Raw genomic sequence first — 15356 nt, 5'->3', positions numbered from 1 at the left:
TGTGCCCTGGGACCACACCGTTGCCTTCGGCTTGTCCCCGCTGTTGCCCCCTTCAGCCATCACCCGCCGCTCAGGACAGACGGAGTCAATCTTGGAAGATGGAGTAGGAGCATCTCCACCAGCACCAGGGGGCAAAGTTTGAGTGCCAACATGGTGACGCTCAGGTCTCGGGGGGCCCAGGTCTTCAGGTGCGTTATAGAAACAAATTGGGACAGAGGGACCATCGCCCTCATCACGGCTTGGGATTTTCCTTACGCGGGAATTCACAGGAAGCCACGGACACTGGAGCTCCGCATTGTCCTGCCAGTCAAACTGGGATTTGGTGAATCCATGGTGAGTTTGTTGACCGATGTGTGGCGAGGATCCCGTGGTCAGACGCACGTTGACCTCGCTCAATAGAGACAGTTCAGGAGGTGGTGGTAATATACCAGTTTCTGGTTCAGGAAGTGGTGGTAATAAACCAGTGTCTGGTTCAAGAGGTGGTGGTAATAAACCAGTGTCTGGTTCAGGAGGTGGTGGTAATATACCAGTTTCTGGTTCAGGAAGTGGTGGTAATAAACCAGTGTCTGGTTCAAGAGGTGGTGGTAATATACCAGTTTCTGGTTCAGGAAGTGGTGGTAATAAACCAGTGTCTGGTTCAAGAGGTGGTGGTAATAAACCAGTGTCTGGTTCAGGAGGTGGTGGTAATATACCAGTTTCTGGTTCAGGAAGTGGTGGTAATAAACCAGTGTCTGGTTCAAGAGGTGGTGGTAATAAACTGGTTTCTGTTTCAGGAGGTGGTGGTAATAAACTGGTTTCTGGTTCAGGAGGTGGTGGTAATAAACCAGTTTCTGGTTCAGGAGGAGGTGTTAATAAACCAGTTTCTGGTTCAGGAGGAGGTGTTAATAAACCAGTTTCTGGTTCAGGAGGAGGTGGTAATAAACTGTTTTTCAGAACCGTGGATGGACCAGGCTCATCTGTTGCACACTGGACCGGTTTGGACGGCTTTGACCCATCGAGAGTGTTTTCCTCTCCACCTGTGCTCAGTCTGGGCAGCGCCACACGGGGATGTGATTCCAGGGGTTCCTCACATGTGCCACTGCCGTCTCCTTTAACCTCCTCATCCAAGCATGCATGCTGGGTTCCTGCGGAGGTGTGCTGCCTCAGCTCCACCGTCTTCCTGCTCCGTCTAACGTAGGGTGGGAGTTCTGACAGACTGCTGTCGCTGTCGCTCCACTCGTCAGAAGAAGTGCTACAGGAACAGCCCATCTTCTGCAGCCTGAAGCAGAAACAACAAAAAGCCGCTGCCATGACCACACACACTCTAACAGTCATGAACAGATCCGTTCACTGCTCCAGCCTCATGGAGAAAGAGGAAAGTTCTGCCTCGCCCCCTCCCCAGCCCAGACTAGCACAGGTGAGGGGCTCACGCCCCCGCCAGTCATCAGGGCGTGAGCAAGGCCCAGTTAGGCGACAGTTTGAGAGGGGCCGGCACATGCTACACAAGCCCCGCCCCCACCTGCTTCGCTGTGACTTGCATCAAACCAGCCTCACCCTCATGTGCACGAGCCCCGCGCACGAGTCTGCACTGACACGAAGAAGCGCCACCACATTAGCAGAATTGGATTCATATTGAAAACATTTAGACTTTGGTAGAGCTGCCAGCAGAGCTCAACTTGATCCCAACCATCAACTCCCAGTTACTGACCTTTGGACCTTTAACGCGTGTGCACGTCAGTATGGAGATTGTCTCTCTTGGAGGGTGATGCTCGGTGGAAGGATCGAAGAATGAGGCGGCAGATCTGATGGTGGTTTCAGCTCAACCTTTAACGGGTAATGTCTGTAGGTGCAGCAGCAACACTTTAATATGAAGATTTTTTACTTTGAATCAAAGCTTACAACCCAAAATGGCCTTTGATCTGTGATGACCTCACAAAAATAATCTCATGCGAAGTATTTAAAGCTGCTGTGCATCAAAGCCACAAACGTAAATGTGTGAGTGGGTTAAATCGCTGCATATATGACGTACTGTAACATTTGTTCTGAAAATAATTTAATAATGCAATTTTACCCCATCGTGTCCCAAATTATTACCCAAATATTTTGCTATGATTCTTCCACGATGGTGATGCAACCGTTAAGCATTAAACTGAATGTTAAACATCTTGACAGCTCATTCCAGTCCAACATTGGAGCCCTTCTTTGAGAGCAGCTTCACAATGCTCGGATCCAATAAACTGGTGTTTCTGGACAGTTTGATCAATTTCTTGGCAGGATGTCAGAATATCCTCCCAGTTTTGAGACCAGTCTCAATCATCCAGGTCAGAGTTATCCTAATAAGAGCTCTGTGTCCACTGGACGCGTCACGTGCACCACCGAGACAATAGAGACCTCATAACGATCCCTTTTGCTTTGTTTTATGTGTGGAGGGCTACATTTCCACTGTTTGTCATGTCAGTGGAAATTCACTGTTGAATGAGAGTCAGTTGGTGGAAATGATGTGTATAAAGTTTAAATACACTAAAAATTGATTGATAAGAACATTTTGTAATAAGAAAATCATTTTTATATATTTTAGATTTTTGAGGACCTATATTGTGGTTGCAAGAACATTGGCTATTTTGTTGACATTAATGTTGGCCTCTGTGGATTGTGCGTCCACTAAAACTGTCCGTGTTTCTGAGGAGGAACCAGGAGCAGCTGGGTGGAAGCTATGAAGCTTTAGGTCCACATAGACCACCTGGCAGGACCATCGTTCCTGTCTAGGAACCTTGTTGAACTGCTGGTTATCCTCAAACAGTGGAGAAAGGGATTGTTTGCATTTCCTGTCTCACTGAAGGGATCAATCAGGCCCCCAATGCTCAAGCTAAGAGACGGTTGTTGCTGCTGCTGCTGCAGAGCAACATCAGGCACCTCGGTGCCCAACACTCCACACACCAAACTTAAAAAATACAACACTGCAACCATGTTAACAATTTTACTTCACTTTTACAAATTAAAATTCTGTTAAATCAAATGCCAACATAAACACAAATAAGAACATAAAGCAATGACTGCTGCCATTCCTTTTTACTGACACACATCCACTTATGTGATTTGGCTGAAGCCAACATCTTTTTCTGTTTCTCTTATGAGAAGTATATTCATACTCTTCTACCAACGTCAGGCAGGAGCCCTTCACTCACCTGTTCATTATCCAGGAGGTCTCCCATCTTCTCACCAAGAGCTCCCTTCTTAGACCGCTACAGTTTCAGCAGGCCAGGCACTAATTTGTCAGGGGATGCATTAAAAGTCCCCAGGAGGTCTTTGCTCGTGATCCGATGGAATTCTTCAGATATCTAAACAAGACCATCAACAAGATATTGCCATTTATTCAGCACAGAACATTCCTGGGTAGCCATCTTGTGCAGTCTGCCCCATGTTCAACGCCTGACCATGTGATCAACAGCAAAACCTACTTCAAAAAGCTCTTGTGAATCCGTCTTTTGCACAGGAATGGAAATACCCTCCACAAAAAGCAGAATCAATATGCAAAAGCATGTTATCATGTTCCAGTGTTGCACCCAAATCTGTGACCAATCAGATTCTGTGACCTGCCTTAGTATCTTTCCCTAACCATCTCAGTCTACAGAAGCCCTAAGTCAAAATTATGAGAAAGTCCAAATTTGGTCGTTTTTCTCCAGGTGAAACTACTACCATTTTGACACCCATTACAGTTGCAGTAAGTGATGCACTCCTTGGGAGGACAGAACATAACAAAAACACTGGCATTGCACATTTCTGGAGTGGGTGTGGGGGGTGCAGTGTGTTGGAGGGGCCTTGAGTGGAGTGGTAGTGCAAGGTAGAATAAAGTTTGCCAATACAGCAAATACTGCACTTCTTCAATGATAGTCAATCTAGTATAATAACTTGTGCCTAGGACAGCCTCACCTCCTCAGAGGAAAACAGTGCAGGCCACCTCTCCTGGACCTCAGACACCATAGGTTGACACTCCACCACCTCTCTCCGCCTGAGGGAAAAGGTCAGCGCCATCTTCTGCTGGATGACTGTCACGTTCTTTTGTTTCCTCTTCATTTCATCGACCAGAGCAATAACTATGAAAAAATTAACACTATCTGTAATGTGACATCAACAACACACAATTATTCCTCAAATATTCTGTCTCCTTCCCCATTATGTAAAAAGCTCTGAAAATGTAGCAAACGTATAACAGAGCATGAAGCACAACTTTAATTTGTAACAGCTAACTTACACTAATTAAGGACATTAGACAGTGTCACACCAGCTGTCAAGTTAGCTTTATACATTACTGGAAAGTAACAGTGCTTCTCAATTATTTTCTGTTACTTATTTTCTGCCCCCCCCGAGGAAGAAGAAAACGTTTTGCGTGACTATAATTAGTATCATTTGTCTATTTAATTGTTATAAGTACACCTCTGCATAATACTGGGCTAGAGAGCAATTGTTTTCAAGGAAGTGGTTATTGCCATTTTCAGAAAGAACGATTTCCAGGGGTAAATTATTTTTCCTTACTTCTCTTTGGCCACTTTTGAATTCCTTGATGAACTTGATCGCCACAGTCGCTTTTGTATTTGTGTTTTGGCACCTGGCTACTTCCCCAAATGCTCCTTCACCTATAATCTCCTGCACAACAAACCCAGACTTCCTGCTGTGTAGAACATCACCAGCACTTACTGTAAAGAGACAATCACCATGGAGGGAAACCATTTAGTCAACATGAAAACCTCAAACACACAACTGAAGCATTATCCGTGTCCTTGTAATAACGGCAAGATGGAGCCGTCCAATCCTGGGATCTATATACTGATAGCTTATTTACAAATAGCATACAAGTGCTGGAATTGGGACCTGATCTACGATGCCAATCAAACCTACAAACCTGGCACCTGGTTGCAGCAATCGACAGCAGGTGTGTCAGGATCGGAACTTTTGATACATACGTCTCTGGCCCAAATTTCTCGGGGGTGCAGAGGAAAGTGCTCCGCAACAGAGAAGTAGGGGATCCCTGAAATTACAAAAGGTCAAAGATCAGAAAGGTGCAATAGAATTGTGTGTATGAAGACAAAAGACAAGAAGTGCTTTAAAACAGCAATGTAAAATATTCTCACCCATCCGTGCTGAGACACGATGGTCGTCCTGTTGGAGCAGGTTCTGCAGGGTGGCGTCAGCACTCAGGCCCGGAGAGAAGCCGATGACAAACCCCTGGACACCACCACCAATCAATGATTGGAGACAGCTGGACCTCGGACAATGTGTTGAACCATGAATAAAGCTACAGAGATACCAACCCTGCTCCAGCCGCTGACCAGCCACGTCAACAGGAGCTGCAAATCTGCACAAAGCAAATGTGTCAGCATAGAATGAATGTTCAAACAGTAACAGGTCCCAGACTTTACTGGCCTTTATTCCAGTTTACTTACCAACAAGAGCTGCAAAATCTCTGAAATCGTTTTGTATCTGCAGAGAAGCGCATTTTAACGGCATTCACAAACTTGTCAGCACTCAAAGTGTGCATAAACCAATCACATAAATGGAAGCATATGCAGAGATATCGACAGATGAATTACAGAAATGGGATCGATTTTCGAATGAGCCAATATTAGCCGCCACATGCCAATACCGATTATTAGCATTAGCCATTTGGAGTCCCATGCAGATCTTAATGCCGACAATGGTTTAGGTTACTTTGCCTCCGCAATTAACAACTTAACCAGCACAATGGTAAAAACGTTAAAATAAAACGCTATTGATGTCAGACGGCGTTAATATCAATCACGGCAGAATGACCAGATATTAGCAACGTGGACCACGAGAGCGATGTAATGGAAACAACACAGAAGCGGTCAATTCTTTACACTGAGACACGGAATGATGTGATTGTGAAGCTTTAGCTTGAATTAGTTCATTTAGCAGCTGTGAAAGTCATTGAAACGAGCAGAGCGATGTAGAAGATTTGTGCTTACGTGAAGCGCCAAATGGAGTGAAGCGCGAGGCTGAGACTGGATCAATTGAAATGGCGGTGGGTTCACGTACAATGGGAAATTCGAAAGCTGCCATTTGAAATCGTGTTATTTTCCCGCTGAATGTGACGCACACAGGCAGCCCCTCCCACACCCACTGGCTGGAGCTGCCCCACCCCTCCCCCCACACAGATTCGCGATCAGAACCACCCGTTTTGGACCGCTTAACGCCGTCCAATTCTATGGAATCTGGGCACGTTAGAACCACAAGACTTTGAAATATAACCGTGTCGAGCTTCATAACTTTAGCTTACCCGGTGACGGAGAAACAACGAGTTAAACACGAAGCTTTTGTCAGTTCGGAGCCGTTTTCCCGCTCTGTTCTGCATTGAGTTAATCGGAGATTTGAGCGGACCAGTCGGCGCTTTAGCTCGTTTTACGGGGCGCTGGTTAATTTAACGTCCTCACACCGACGATAGCGAATTAGTTGAGGATTAGATTTACAAAATGATGTTTTTGTTTGTTTTTAATCAATCTATGAGCTTTTTTGTGCTGGATTCCACCTTTCCACCCAGTGAATCAACACACTATCACAATCCATATCTTCTTTAATAATACAAACCATAATTCAAGCACAGACAGCACACCCACAAGTCCTTAGACTCACACACTATTCAACACAGTTGACTTCCATGCAGCTACAGAATACACTCTTTATATGCCTGCAGACTTTGGCAAACCATTTAGAGACTTTAACCCTAAACACGCCTTTCTTTTTAGAAGGTGATTTGCTGCTGTTTTCAGAAGTGGTGGCATCAGAGTAGTCACTACTGGAGACACCCTCTGATGAATAGCTGTCAGCTTCAGAGGATGCACCATCAGAAGTTCCATTACTGGAGACTGTTTCTTCCTCACATAGTGAGGTAGCATTGTCTACTTGGGTATCTACACAAGGAGTATCACTAGTAGAATCTTCAGAGGACTCTTGTTGCGAGGACTCTATGTCTAAGCAGTATTCATGTCAAAGAAGGGTCAACTGACTTGCTTATGTGTATTCCTACTAAAGATTATATACTATCCCTAACTTCTGAACTAACTGTAACATAAAACAAAAACATATAGTATAACACATGCTAATAAGATAAAAGATGCTAACAAGATAAACTAATTCTCTTCAGTATTTACTGTCTCTGTGACATGGAGCATTGGAATATTTCAGCTGCAGCCAGCAAAAACCCATCAGAATGACGGCTATCGGTGGGAACCGCAGCTCATTTGACTTTAGTCAGTCTGTTAAATGTTATAGGATTTATTGCAATCTAATAAAAACTATGAATAAATGTGGGAAATAGGAAATAAAAAGAAGCAAAATGACCAAATAAATCTCCCATGAATACAGTAAATTTAAAGATGAGAACCTGCTGCACTGTGCCGTGCCCCTTCCCTATTGAGAAAAGCCCAAGTGTGTCCTTCAGTCACCTCAGACATTCAGCCAGCTTTTAATACCTTTGTTCAAGCCCAGAACGCCCTGGATTATTCCCACTGAAGATGGAAAAGCAGGTGGAAAACATGAGTTATTGTTAACTGTACTGGTGTATGACTATAGCGCATTACTGGACCACTATAAACTTGTTGTTTGTGATTTTTCTTTCTTTGTGGAGATTAACACGTTAAAAATAAATTGCACTGGTTCAGCAGTTGATCTTGTTTTCTTATTTGACCTATACGATACCATTTCACAAAGCTAAATATACATTTTTACAGAATAGTTTTATCCTTCCGATTACCAGCACCAGCTATTCAAAATATATAATGTAGTGCGTTTTAAAATGAATTGAATGATGTCTGACTATTCTCTCCTCTACCTGTCCTCCCCCTTCTCCTCCTCTCTCCCTACCCACCCCCCCCCCCCCCCCCCCCCCATCAGCAGGAGGGTCCCCCCCCATATGAGCCTGGTCCTGCTCAAGGTTTCTTCCTGTTAAAGGGGAGATTTTCCTGTTGATTGTTAGGGATCAGGCCCTGGGATTCTGCATAGCACCAAGTTTGACTACAACAGACATTACAAATAAAGATGATTTGATTTGATTTGAAAATAAAAGAACTGCGCCTGAAAATGAAGCAGAAGCAATAAAAACCCAACACCAGCGAAGCTTTTGAAGAATCTCAGATATTGATGAAAAATTCTGGAAATCATGATGGAGAGATATTTTTCTCACGGCTCAAATTCCACAGCTATTAAGTGATTAAATGGATTTAATGGTGATATTCTGGAGTCCACAATTTCAGGTGAAGTTACACTGGGGAACAATTTGAAAATATCCTGTTGAAATTATTCTAAATTATTCTGATTAAAAATAAAATTGGCACGCTGATTCCAAAATTACAGTCATTTTCCCCCCAGCCCGTCAAGTTTTGAAAGCTTCTCCTCCAGATCAGCAAAGTTCCCCTAATGAGCTGGAGTCAGACTGGCCAGCTGATGACAACTGGATCAGCTCCGTTGGTGCCGTCACCATTAAGAGGTGTGTGCAGCCCCCAAAAGGTCAGTACTGTCAATATCCTCTAGGGGGCACTTTGAACCAGAGGGGATCCTATAGATCAAAAAGTTGACCCAGTTTGATTCCGCACCCAAAAACGAACATCTGTCAGACGAACTCCAGTTGTTTCCCAGTATTTCAGTTAAAACGTGGACCAAATTGTTCTGAAGAGAGGCGCTTGTGCTGGATATGACGCGATCCAACCACGAACACGTGACGTGTAGAGGAAGAAGAAGCGAAAGTGAAAGTTCTCAACTTCGGGCTCCATCTTGAGTGACCGAGCCCTGATGGAAAACCTCTAATATTCAGGTAGCATTTGGTTCTTTCACTGCTGTCGTCTCGAATCAATGTTCCGCTGCGAGATGCGGCTTAATAACCTGCGTGTGCGCAATGAGCGTGCGCGTGTTTCGGACGCACATTGCGGCTGGTCGACGGGAATGTTGTGACGGATGATCAAACTTTGTACCGTGTTTCCTCTAACTGCGTTTTCCGCTAACCCTGAGCCAACATTTTAGAGGTTGAGGAAGCACATTTTAATACTCACAATAAGTCGACAATATTATTTGCAGTTAGTGGAAAAATCCACGGAAAGAGGGACACAAACGCGGAAGTTTTAGCCTCCTCTCTTTGTCCCTCCACCAGGGGGACAATCAATCCTTTATTTAAAAAAGGAGAGTATGTAAAGAGGGAGAGATCAAGGCATTCCATTTTATTGTTTTAACAACTGGGTCTTTGTGGAATATGAATTTGTTATTATGGATTTATGAAATGTGTTCTGTTTTGAATGAAGCAGTCAAGAAAACGAAAGGAAACCTAAACCCATGGTGTTTTGATATTTTTGGTCCTGTACATGTGGTCAGATAAGATTAGTCTGAGCAGAATTGGGTGTTTTTTGCCCTTTGCTGTGTGTCATCTATTCTATTCAGCATGTTGGGTTGCTTGACTTCTGTTGGGTCGTGGCAACTTGATGCATCACTTCTGAGATATTGACACACCTTTTTCCTGAGGCTGGCTCCAATGCTGCCAACACACCTGGCCATGGATATGGTGGGACTTCTGTGATGAGTGGGGTCAGAGGTGGTGGACAAGCTCTGCTCCAAAACAAGCTTGCTAGATATGTTTGGGATCTCCTCCGCCACAACCACCAGCTGCAACTAGTAGCTGTGCACGCCATGCAGAGTTTTGACCTCTAGGTCAGGCTACAAATGTTTTTTCCAGCACCATCATGTGTTGGTGAGAAACATGATGCGCCTGATCAAAAAAAGCTGCTTGTAATCTGACAGACGAGCCATGATGAGATGTCAAGGTGCGTTGTTGAAAATGAAGATCCTCTTCTTGGAATCCTGTCTGAGATGACAGAAGATGATGCTGCATTTGACCCACTTTGATGATGTGATGACGTATTTCTGTTTAGTTTTGAATGCATTCTCATCTTATTTGTTGAATTTAATGTTGAGAACTGACATCTTGAAAGAATTTAGGTTTTCTTGTAAACCATAACCAGATAAAAAATGATTTAATTTGTATTTGTGCGCGTCCGTCTGATGCCACCGCACCTTCTGAAACACCCAGGAGAAACATTTTTTCCACCACTATTTTATGTTTAACATGGTGTAAACTTTTAAGATGTCCCAAAACTTTTTTCCAATATATATGTGGCCTGTATGATGTACAGGGTGACATCATATAATAGATTTTGATGTGAATGAGCCGACAATACGTCATTGGACAGACCTCTGCTTGTCTTCATGCTGAGAATCATGTTCTTTAATCTTCTTTTCTGTGTCAGCAGACTGTTCCTGCTTCACCGTTTAGACTCACATTTAAAAATGAGCGAATGTGTGATGGAAGAGGAAGAGAGAGCAGAGTCCACAGTGCCCAGCTGTGTGTCCATGAAGAGCGACATGTCCAAAGGGCACCCTGAAAACTTCGGTATTGGACCTCAAGGCTCACCTTTAAAGTAAGGTTTTCTGAACCACATAACTCTGCCTTAGAACATTTCACAACCATACAAAACATCATTTTGTAGGTATTAGCCTCCACTATCGTGAAAAATGAAATTCATCAGGTCCTTAAAATGAAACGGTGCACAGTCCTTTCACCATGTTGGCCTGTGGAAAACCAGTGTTGTCGGCCCGATGGACCAGCGTCCCCGTCATTACCGGACCACCGTTGGCCACCAGTTGGGTTTTGGGATCAAAGTGGGGGCGTTTCCTGTATCCGGTTCTCCTCACGGATCCATGACTACAACATGTTGCTGCAAGTGCAGAGACGTTTGCTCTGGAAAGAACTTTAGAGCACATTCAGTGCTGCAGGATGAGGGGCTGGAAAAGGTGCCAGTTCTTTTCTCACTGCAGGGAACAGTTAAAAAAAGCAGCTTAAACTCTGAAAACATGAAAATGATACAGAGACATCATTGATTTATTGATTCAGTTGTTATCCAGAATGGATTAGAAATGTTCCTGTTTGATAAAAATGCAGTGAATTGGGATTATTGAACTCCAACCTCTCCAGATTATTTACCTTCATCACAGTCTCATCACTATTTCTGATGTTTCCTCAGGATGGACGAGGACAGAGCAGAGTCCACAGTGCCCAGCTGTGTGTCCCTGAAGAGTGACCGGTCCAAAGGTGTTATCGTAAACTTCAGAAGTTCAGAGGAAATGTAAGAAAACTAAAGCGTGATGATGTGTTTGTGTGGCAGCTGTTAGTCACATTAACAGCAGCAGGTTGTGAGTTTATTATTGGAGATGTTTAACACTTAAACCTCAGACAGTCATATAGTTACAGACTTAATGTGAATATTGTTGATTAGAAACAAGAATCAGGTTTAAACTGAAAGATGAATTCAGACATAAATGCTGGAACAATATTGAGTCTTGATCAGGTTCTTTCATCCTATAAATCAAAGGACTAATAGAGATGTGTTTCATAGTGAGAGGGGGGAGCACATCCTATCAAACTGGGACCAGTCAGCTCCACCAGGAGAGTCCTCTTGTTCACAATCTGGAAGCAGATCTGGAGATGCTGAAATGAAGCCCAAACAAAGTAAAACTGTTCAATATGAGATTTAATTTGTGATGTCATGAATTTGTAATTGTGTTGATGATTTATTATAGATGGAAATCATTGGTTTACTTATGTTCAGGAAGTGATCTGCAGGAGGTGATAGAAGGTCATAAGATGAGTCTGAAGAGAAGATGTGAACATGTGACTGAAGGAACTAATGAAGCAGGAAGTGGAACCCTGCTGAACACGATCTACACTGAGCTCTACATCACTGAGGGACAAAGTGAGGAGGTGGACACACAACATGAGGTGAGACAGCTTGAGAGAACCTCCAAGAAGAACATCCAGGACACTCCAATCAAGTGCCAGGACATCTTCAAAGTCTTATCTGAGCAACAGAGACACATCAGAGTGGTTCTGACCATCGGTGTCGCCGGCGTTGGAAAAACCTTCTCAGTGCAGAAGTTCAGTCTGGACTGGGCAGAAGGTTTGGAGAACCAAGACATCAGTCTGGTGCTTCCGCTCTCTTGCAGGGAGCTGAACTTGATCAGAGATGAGCAGCACAGTCTTCTCTCACTGCTTCATGTTTTCCATCCAACATTACAGAAGATCAGAGCAGAAGATCTGACTGTCTGGAAACTTCTGTTCATCTTTGATGGCCTGGATGAAAGCAGATTTTCACTGGGTTTCAACAAGCATCAGCTCATCTCTGATGTCACACAAGTATCGTCCGTTGGCGTGCTCCTGGTGAACCTCATCCAGGGGAACCTGCTTCCCTCAGCTCTCATCTGGATCACCTCCAGACCTGCAGCAGCCTATCAGATTCCTCCCTGGTGTGTCGACAGGATCACAGAAGTACGAGGCTTCACTGACTCCCAGAAGGAGGAGTACTTCAGGAGGAGGTTCAGTGATGAAGATCTGTCCAAGAGAATCATCTCACACATCAAGGCCTCCAGGAGCCTCCACATCATGTGTCTGATCCCAGTTTTCTGCTGGATCACTGCTATAGTTCTGGAGGACATGATGACCAGAGACCAGAGAGGAGAGCTGCCCCAAACCCTGACTGACCTCTACTCACACTTCCTGAGGGTTCAGATAAAGAGGAAGAAGCAGAAGTATGGAGGAAAGCAGAGACCAGAGGAACTGACTGAGGCTGATAAAGAACTCCTTCTGAAGTTGGGTCGGCTGGCGTTTGAACATCTGGAGAAAGGAAACATCATGTTCTACTCAGAAGACCTGGAGCGATGTGGACTGGACGTCTCCGAGGTGTCGGTGTACTCAGGAGTTTGTACAGAGATCTTCAAGAGAGAGAGTGTGATCTTCCAGAAATCAGTCTACTGCTTTGTTCATCTGAGCGTTCAGGAGTTTCTGGCTGCCGTCTACATGTTCCACCGTTACACCAGGAAAGACACAGTGGTTATAAATCAGTTCCTAAAATATTCTAAACCAATCACATCTCTTGATGACTTCCTCAGGAGAGCACTAATGAAATCTCTCAAAAGTGAAAATGGCCACCTGGACTTGTTTGTTCGCTTCCTTCATGGTCTCTCTCTGGAGTCCAATCAGAGGATCTTGGGTGGACTGTTGGATCAGATGGAGAACCACCCAGAAACCATCCAGAAGGTCCTCAACAACCTGAAGAAGGTGAACAGTGATGAAATCTCCCCAGACAGAAGCATCAACATCTTCCTCTGTCTGATGGAGATGAAGGATCAGTCAGTCCATCAGGAGATCCAAGAGTTCCTGAAGTCAGAGAAGAAATCAGAGAGGGAACTGTCAGAGATCCACTGTTCAGCTCTGGCCTACCTGCTGCAGATGTCAGAGGAGGTTCTGGATGAGCTGAACCTGCAGCAGTACAACACCTCAGAGGAGGGACGATGTCGCCTGATTCCAGCTGTGAGGAACTGCAGGAAGGCCGTGTAAGTAAAGATTTTTGGGGCCAGACATCGGCGTTTAAATCAAGCGAGTGGATCATGTCAGGTAGCAATACCCCCTCCAGTGGTCATTCCTTCAATTCTTTATCTCCATTGCAGCGTCCATAAATTAAAAACAACAACAATTCATCCAGAAATGTTCAACACTGGCTGGATATAAGTTCAAAGGTCAATCCAGACAAACCAACATAAGGCAGGAATAATAGGAGCCACAAGTTAACTGACTATCATGAAATGACTGTCATGTCATTAAATAACTTTTGTTTGTTTGTATACATCGTATTCAAACAACAGAAAAACACATTTTAACTAATGACACGTGACTATTTTGCTTCATTTGTTCAACGTAAAAACAGCCGGCCTCGTTGGTTTAAATGGGTGTTTTAGGTCTTTGTGGCGGTTCCGTTTGGAGCCTTTATGTGACCCACAAAGTTGTTTGAGCCTTTCCACACCCGTTAGGTGGCAACTTCATCACTAGCACCAAAAGGTGCAGTGAAAATGATTTGAAGGGAAACAGGCAGATAGAACAGAAGCTGAGGGCAATCGATGCAACCAGAGACTCTGATGTCATCGATCGGATCGCTGAATTAAGACTTGACGCACCATCGTACAAATTGGATGAAATGCAAAATATCCAAAGAGCCGATAGACAGATAAAAAGATGCACGCTTCTTTAAACCATTTGCTGTAATCATTTTAAATATTGAGTAATTATGAGCTGTTCTAAAATAAGACAAATGTTGAGAATAATTCAGTTGCATTTCAGATCTGATGGTCGTTCAAACTGTTGCTCTACGGTGTTGAATTTAGCTTTTCCAGGAAATGAGCTACATTTGTGTTGAGGTAGATTCTCAGATGAGTTGATGAGAAATCCCAAAGTTTGACTCACTATTTTTGTTTCATACACAACAGACTGTCTGGTAGTTTTCTTTCAAAGAGTGATTGTGAAGTTGTGGCCTCAGCAATGACGTCAAACCCTTCTCATCTACGGGAGCTGAGCTTAAGCTGGAACCAAATCCTGACAGATGCCGACTTAAAGTTACTGTCTTGTGCAATGATGCATCCAAACTGCAGACTGGAGACGCTCAGGTCAGGAGGCCTCTGTTGGTCTTTTCTAAATTTCTTTACATTTTCTGCTTTTCTCTTCATTTTCAGATTTAGAAATGTGTTTTTATTTGACCCATTTATTCCTTTTCCAGGCTGGGGTTCTGCAGTTTATCAGAGATCAGCTGTGACTCTCTGGCCTCGGCGCTGAGGTCCAATCCCTCCCATCTGAGGGTTCTGGAGCTGCGTGGGAACCAGCTGAAGGATCCAGCAGTGCAGCTGCTCTGTGGTTTTCTCCAGGATCCTCTCTGTGAGCTGGAGACTCTCAGGTCAGTCAGAGATGATCCAGTATTTTCCCAGGTGTAACTAGTTAGACAATAACTGTTTCCATGTTTGATCTTTGTTATAAACGTAGTGTTACAGTTCTCAGAAAAAAGACCACACAGGACAGATTTGCAGTATTAAATTGGTTGTGGAAATCTGTCCCATGTGAGGATGGTCATCAATGACTAGAAAGGAAGTATCAGTTGTAGATTTGTCTTGTTTTATTTTAGGCTGGCCACAAAACCGCCCAAACATTCAGACCAATCAAAAATGGTTCTTCCTGTCTTTTAAAGATCAGAAGGAAAACTAGAAACCCCAAAAAGAAAGCTGCTGCAGTGTGCCATGCCCCTTCTCTCCTGAGAAAAGCCATCCCAAAAAAGAGAAAAGCCCAAGTGTGAAGTGAGCACCCTGTTAAACCTTGGTACCGAAAGCCTGCAGTCATTCTCATCTGAGGTGGCTTCATTCCAGCCAGAAGCCCAAACCTGCCTCCCTCTTAAAGGGGCAGCAGGTCAGTCCAACCACAGAAACCTTCATGAAGATCTGAAGCTTTC

The 15356-nt window shown here is 44.1% G+C and overlaps 1 protein-coding gene and 1 long non-coding RNA gene across 14 annotated transcripts in view; one reads left to right on the top strand and one right to left on the bottom strand.

The window, feature by feature from the left end:
• Positions 1–15356, bottom strand: part of LOC105418562 (WW domain-binding protein 11-like) — a 1118483-nt gene that overhangs the window by 1067516 nt on the left and 35611 nt on the right. The window contains exons 1-9 of one of the 13 annotated variants that reach the window (XR_003885979.1): positions 6275–6892; positions 5421–5457; positions 5289–5332; positions 5109–5202; positions 4880–5005; positions 3910–4073; positions 3165–3317; positions 1688–1819; positions 941–1258 (exon numbers count right to left, since the gene is read on the bottom strand). Coding sequence is in view for 1 of the 13 variants with exons in the window: in XM_029826841.1 (XP_029682701.1) it covers positions 3559–3615; positions 3910–4073; positions 4880–5005; positions 5109–5202; positions 5289–5332; positions 5421–5457; positions 6275–6349 (597 nt within the window). In the remaining 12 variants the exon portion in view is untranslated. Of the gene's footprint in view, positions 1–940; positions 1259–1687; positions 1820–3164; positions 3318–3339; positions 3616–3909; positions 4074–4512; positions 5006–5108; positions 5203–5288; positions 5333–5420; positions 6073–6274; positions 6893–15356 lie in introns of those variants that run through there. The other 12 variants (XR_003885980.1, XR_003885982.1, XR_003885983.1 and 9 more) reach the window with 12 other exon arrangements.
• LOC115246898 (uncharacterized) lies at positions 8783–11116 on the top strand. The gene is made up of 3 exons (XR_003886001.1): positions 8783–8803; positions 10287–10454; positions 11058–11116. It is a non-coding gene; the product is annotated as an uncharacterized lncRNA (long non-coding RNA).

The sequence above is a fragment of the Takifugu rubripes genome, chromosome 19 (genome assembly GCF_901000725.2).
Source record: "Takifugu rubripes chromosome 19, fTakRub1.2, whole genome shotgun sequence".
Taxonomy (NCBI): Eukaryota; Metazoa; Chordata; class Actinopteri; order Tetraodontiformes; family Tetraodontidae; genus Takifugu; species Takifugu rubripes.
Note: the sequence above shows the minus strand (reverse complement) of the source record. Positions and strands in the feature narration are given on the sequence as shown.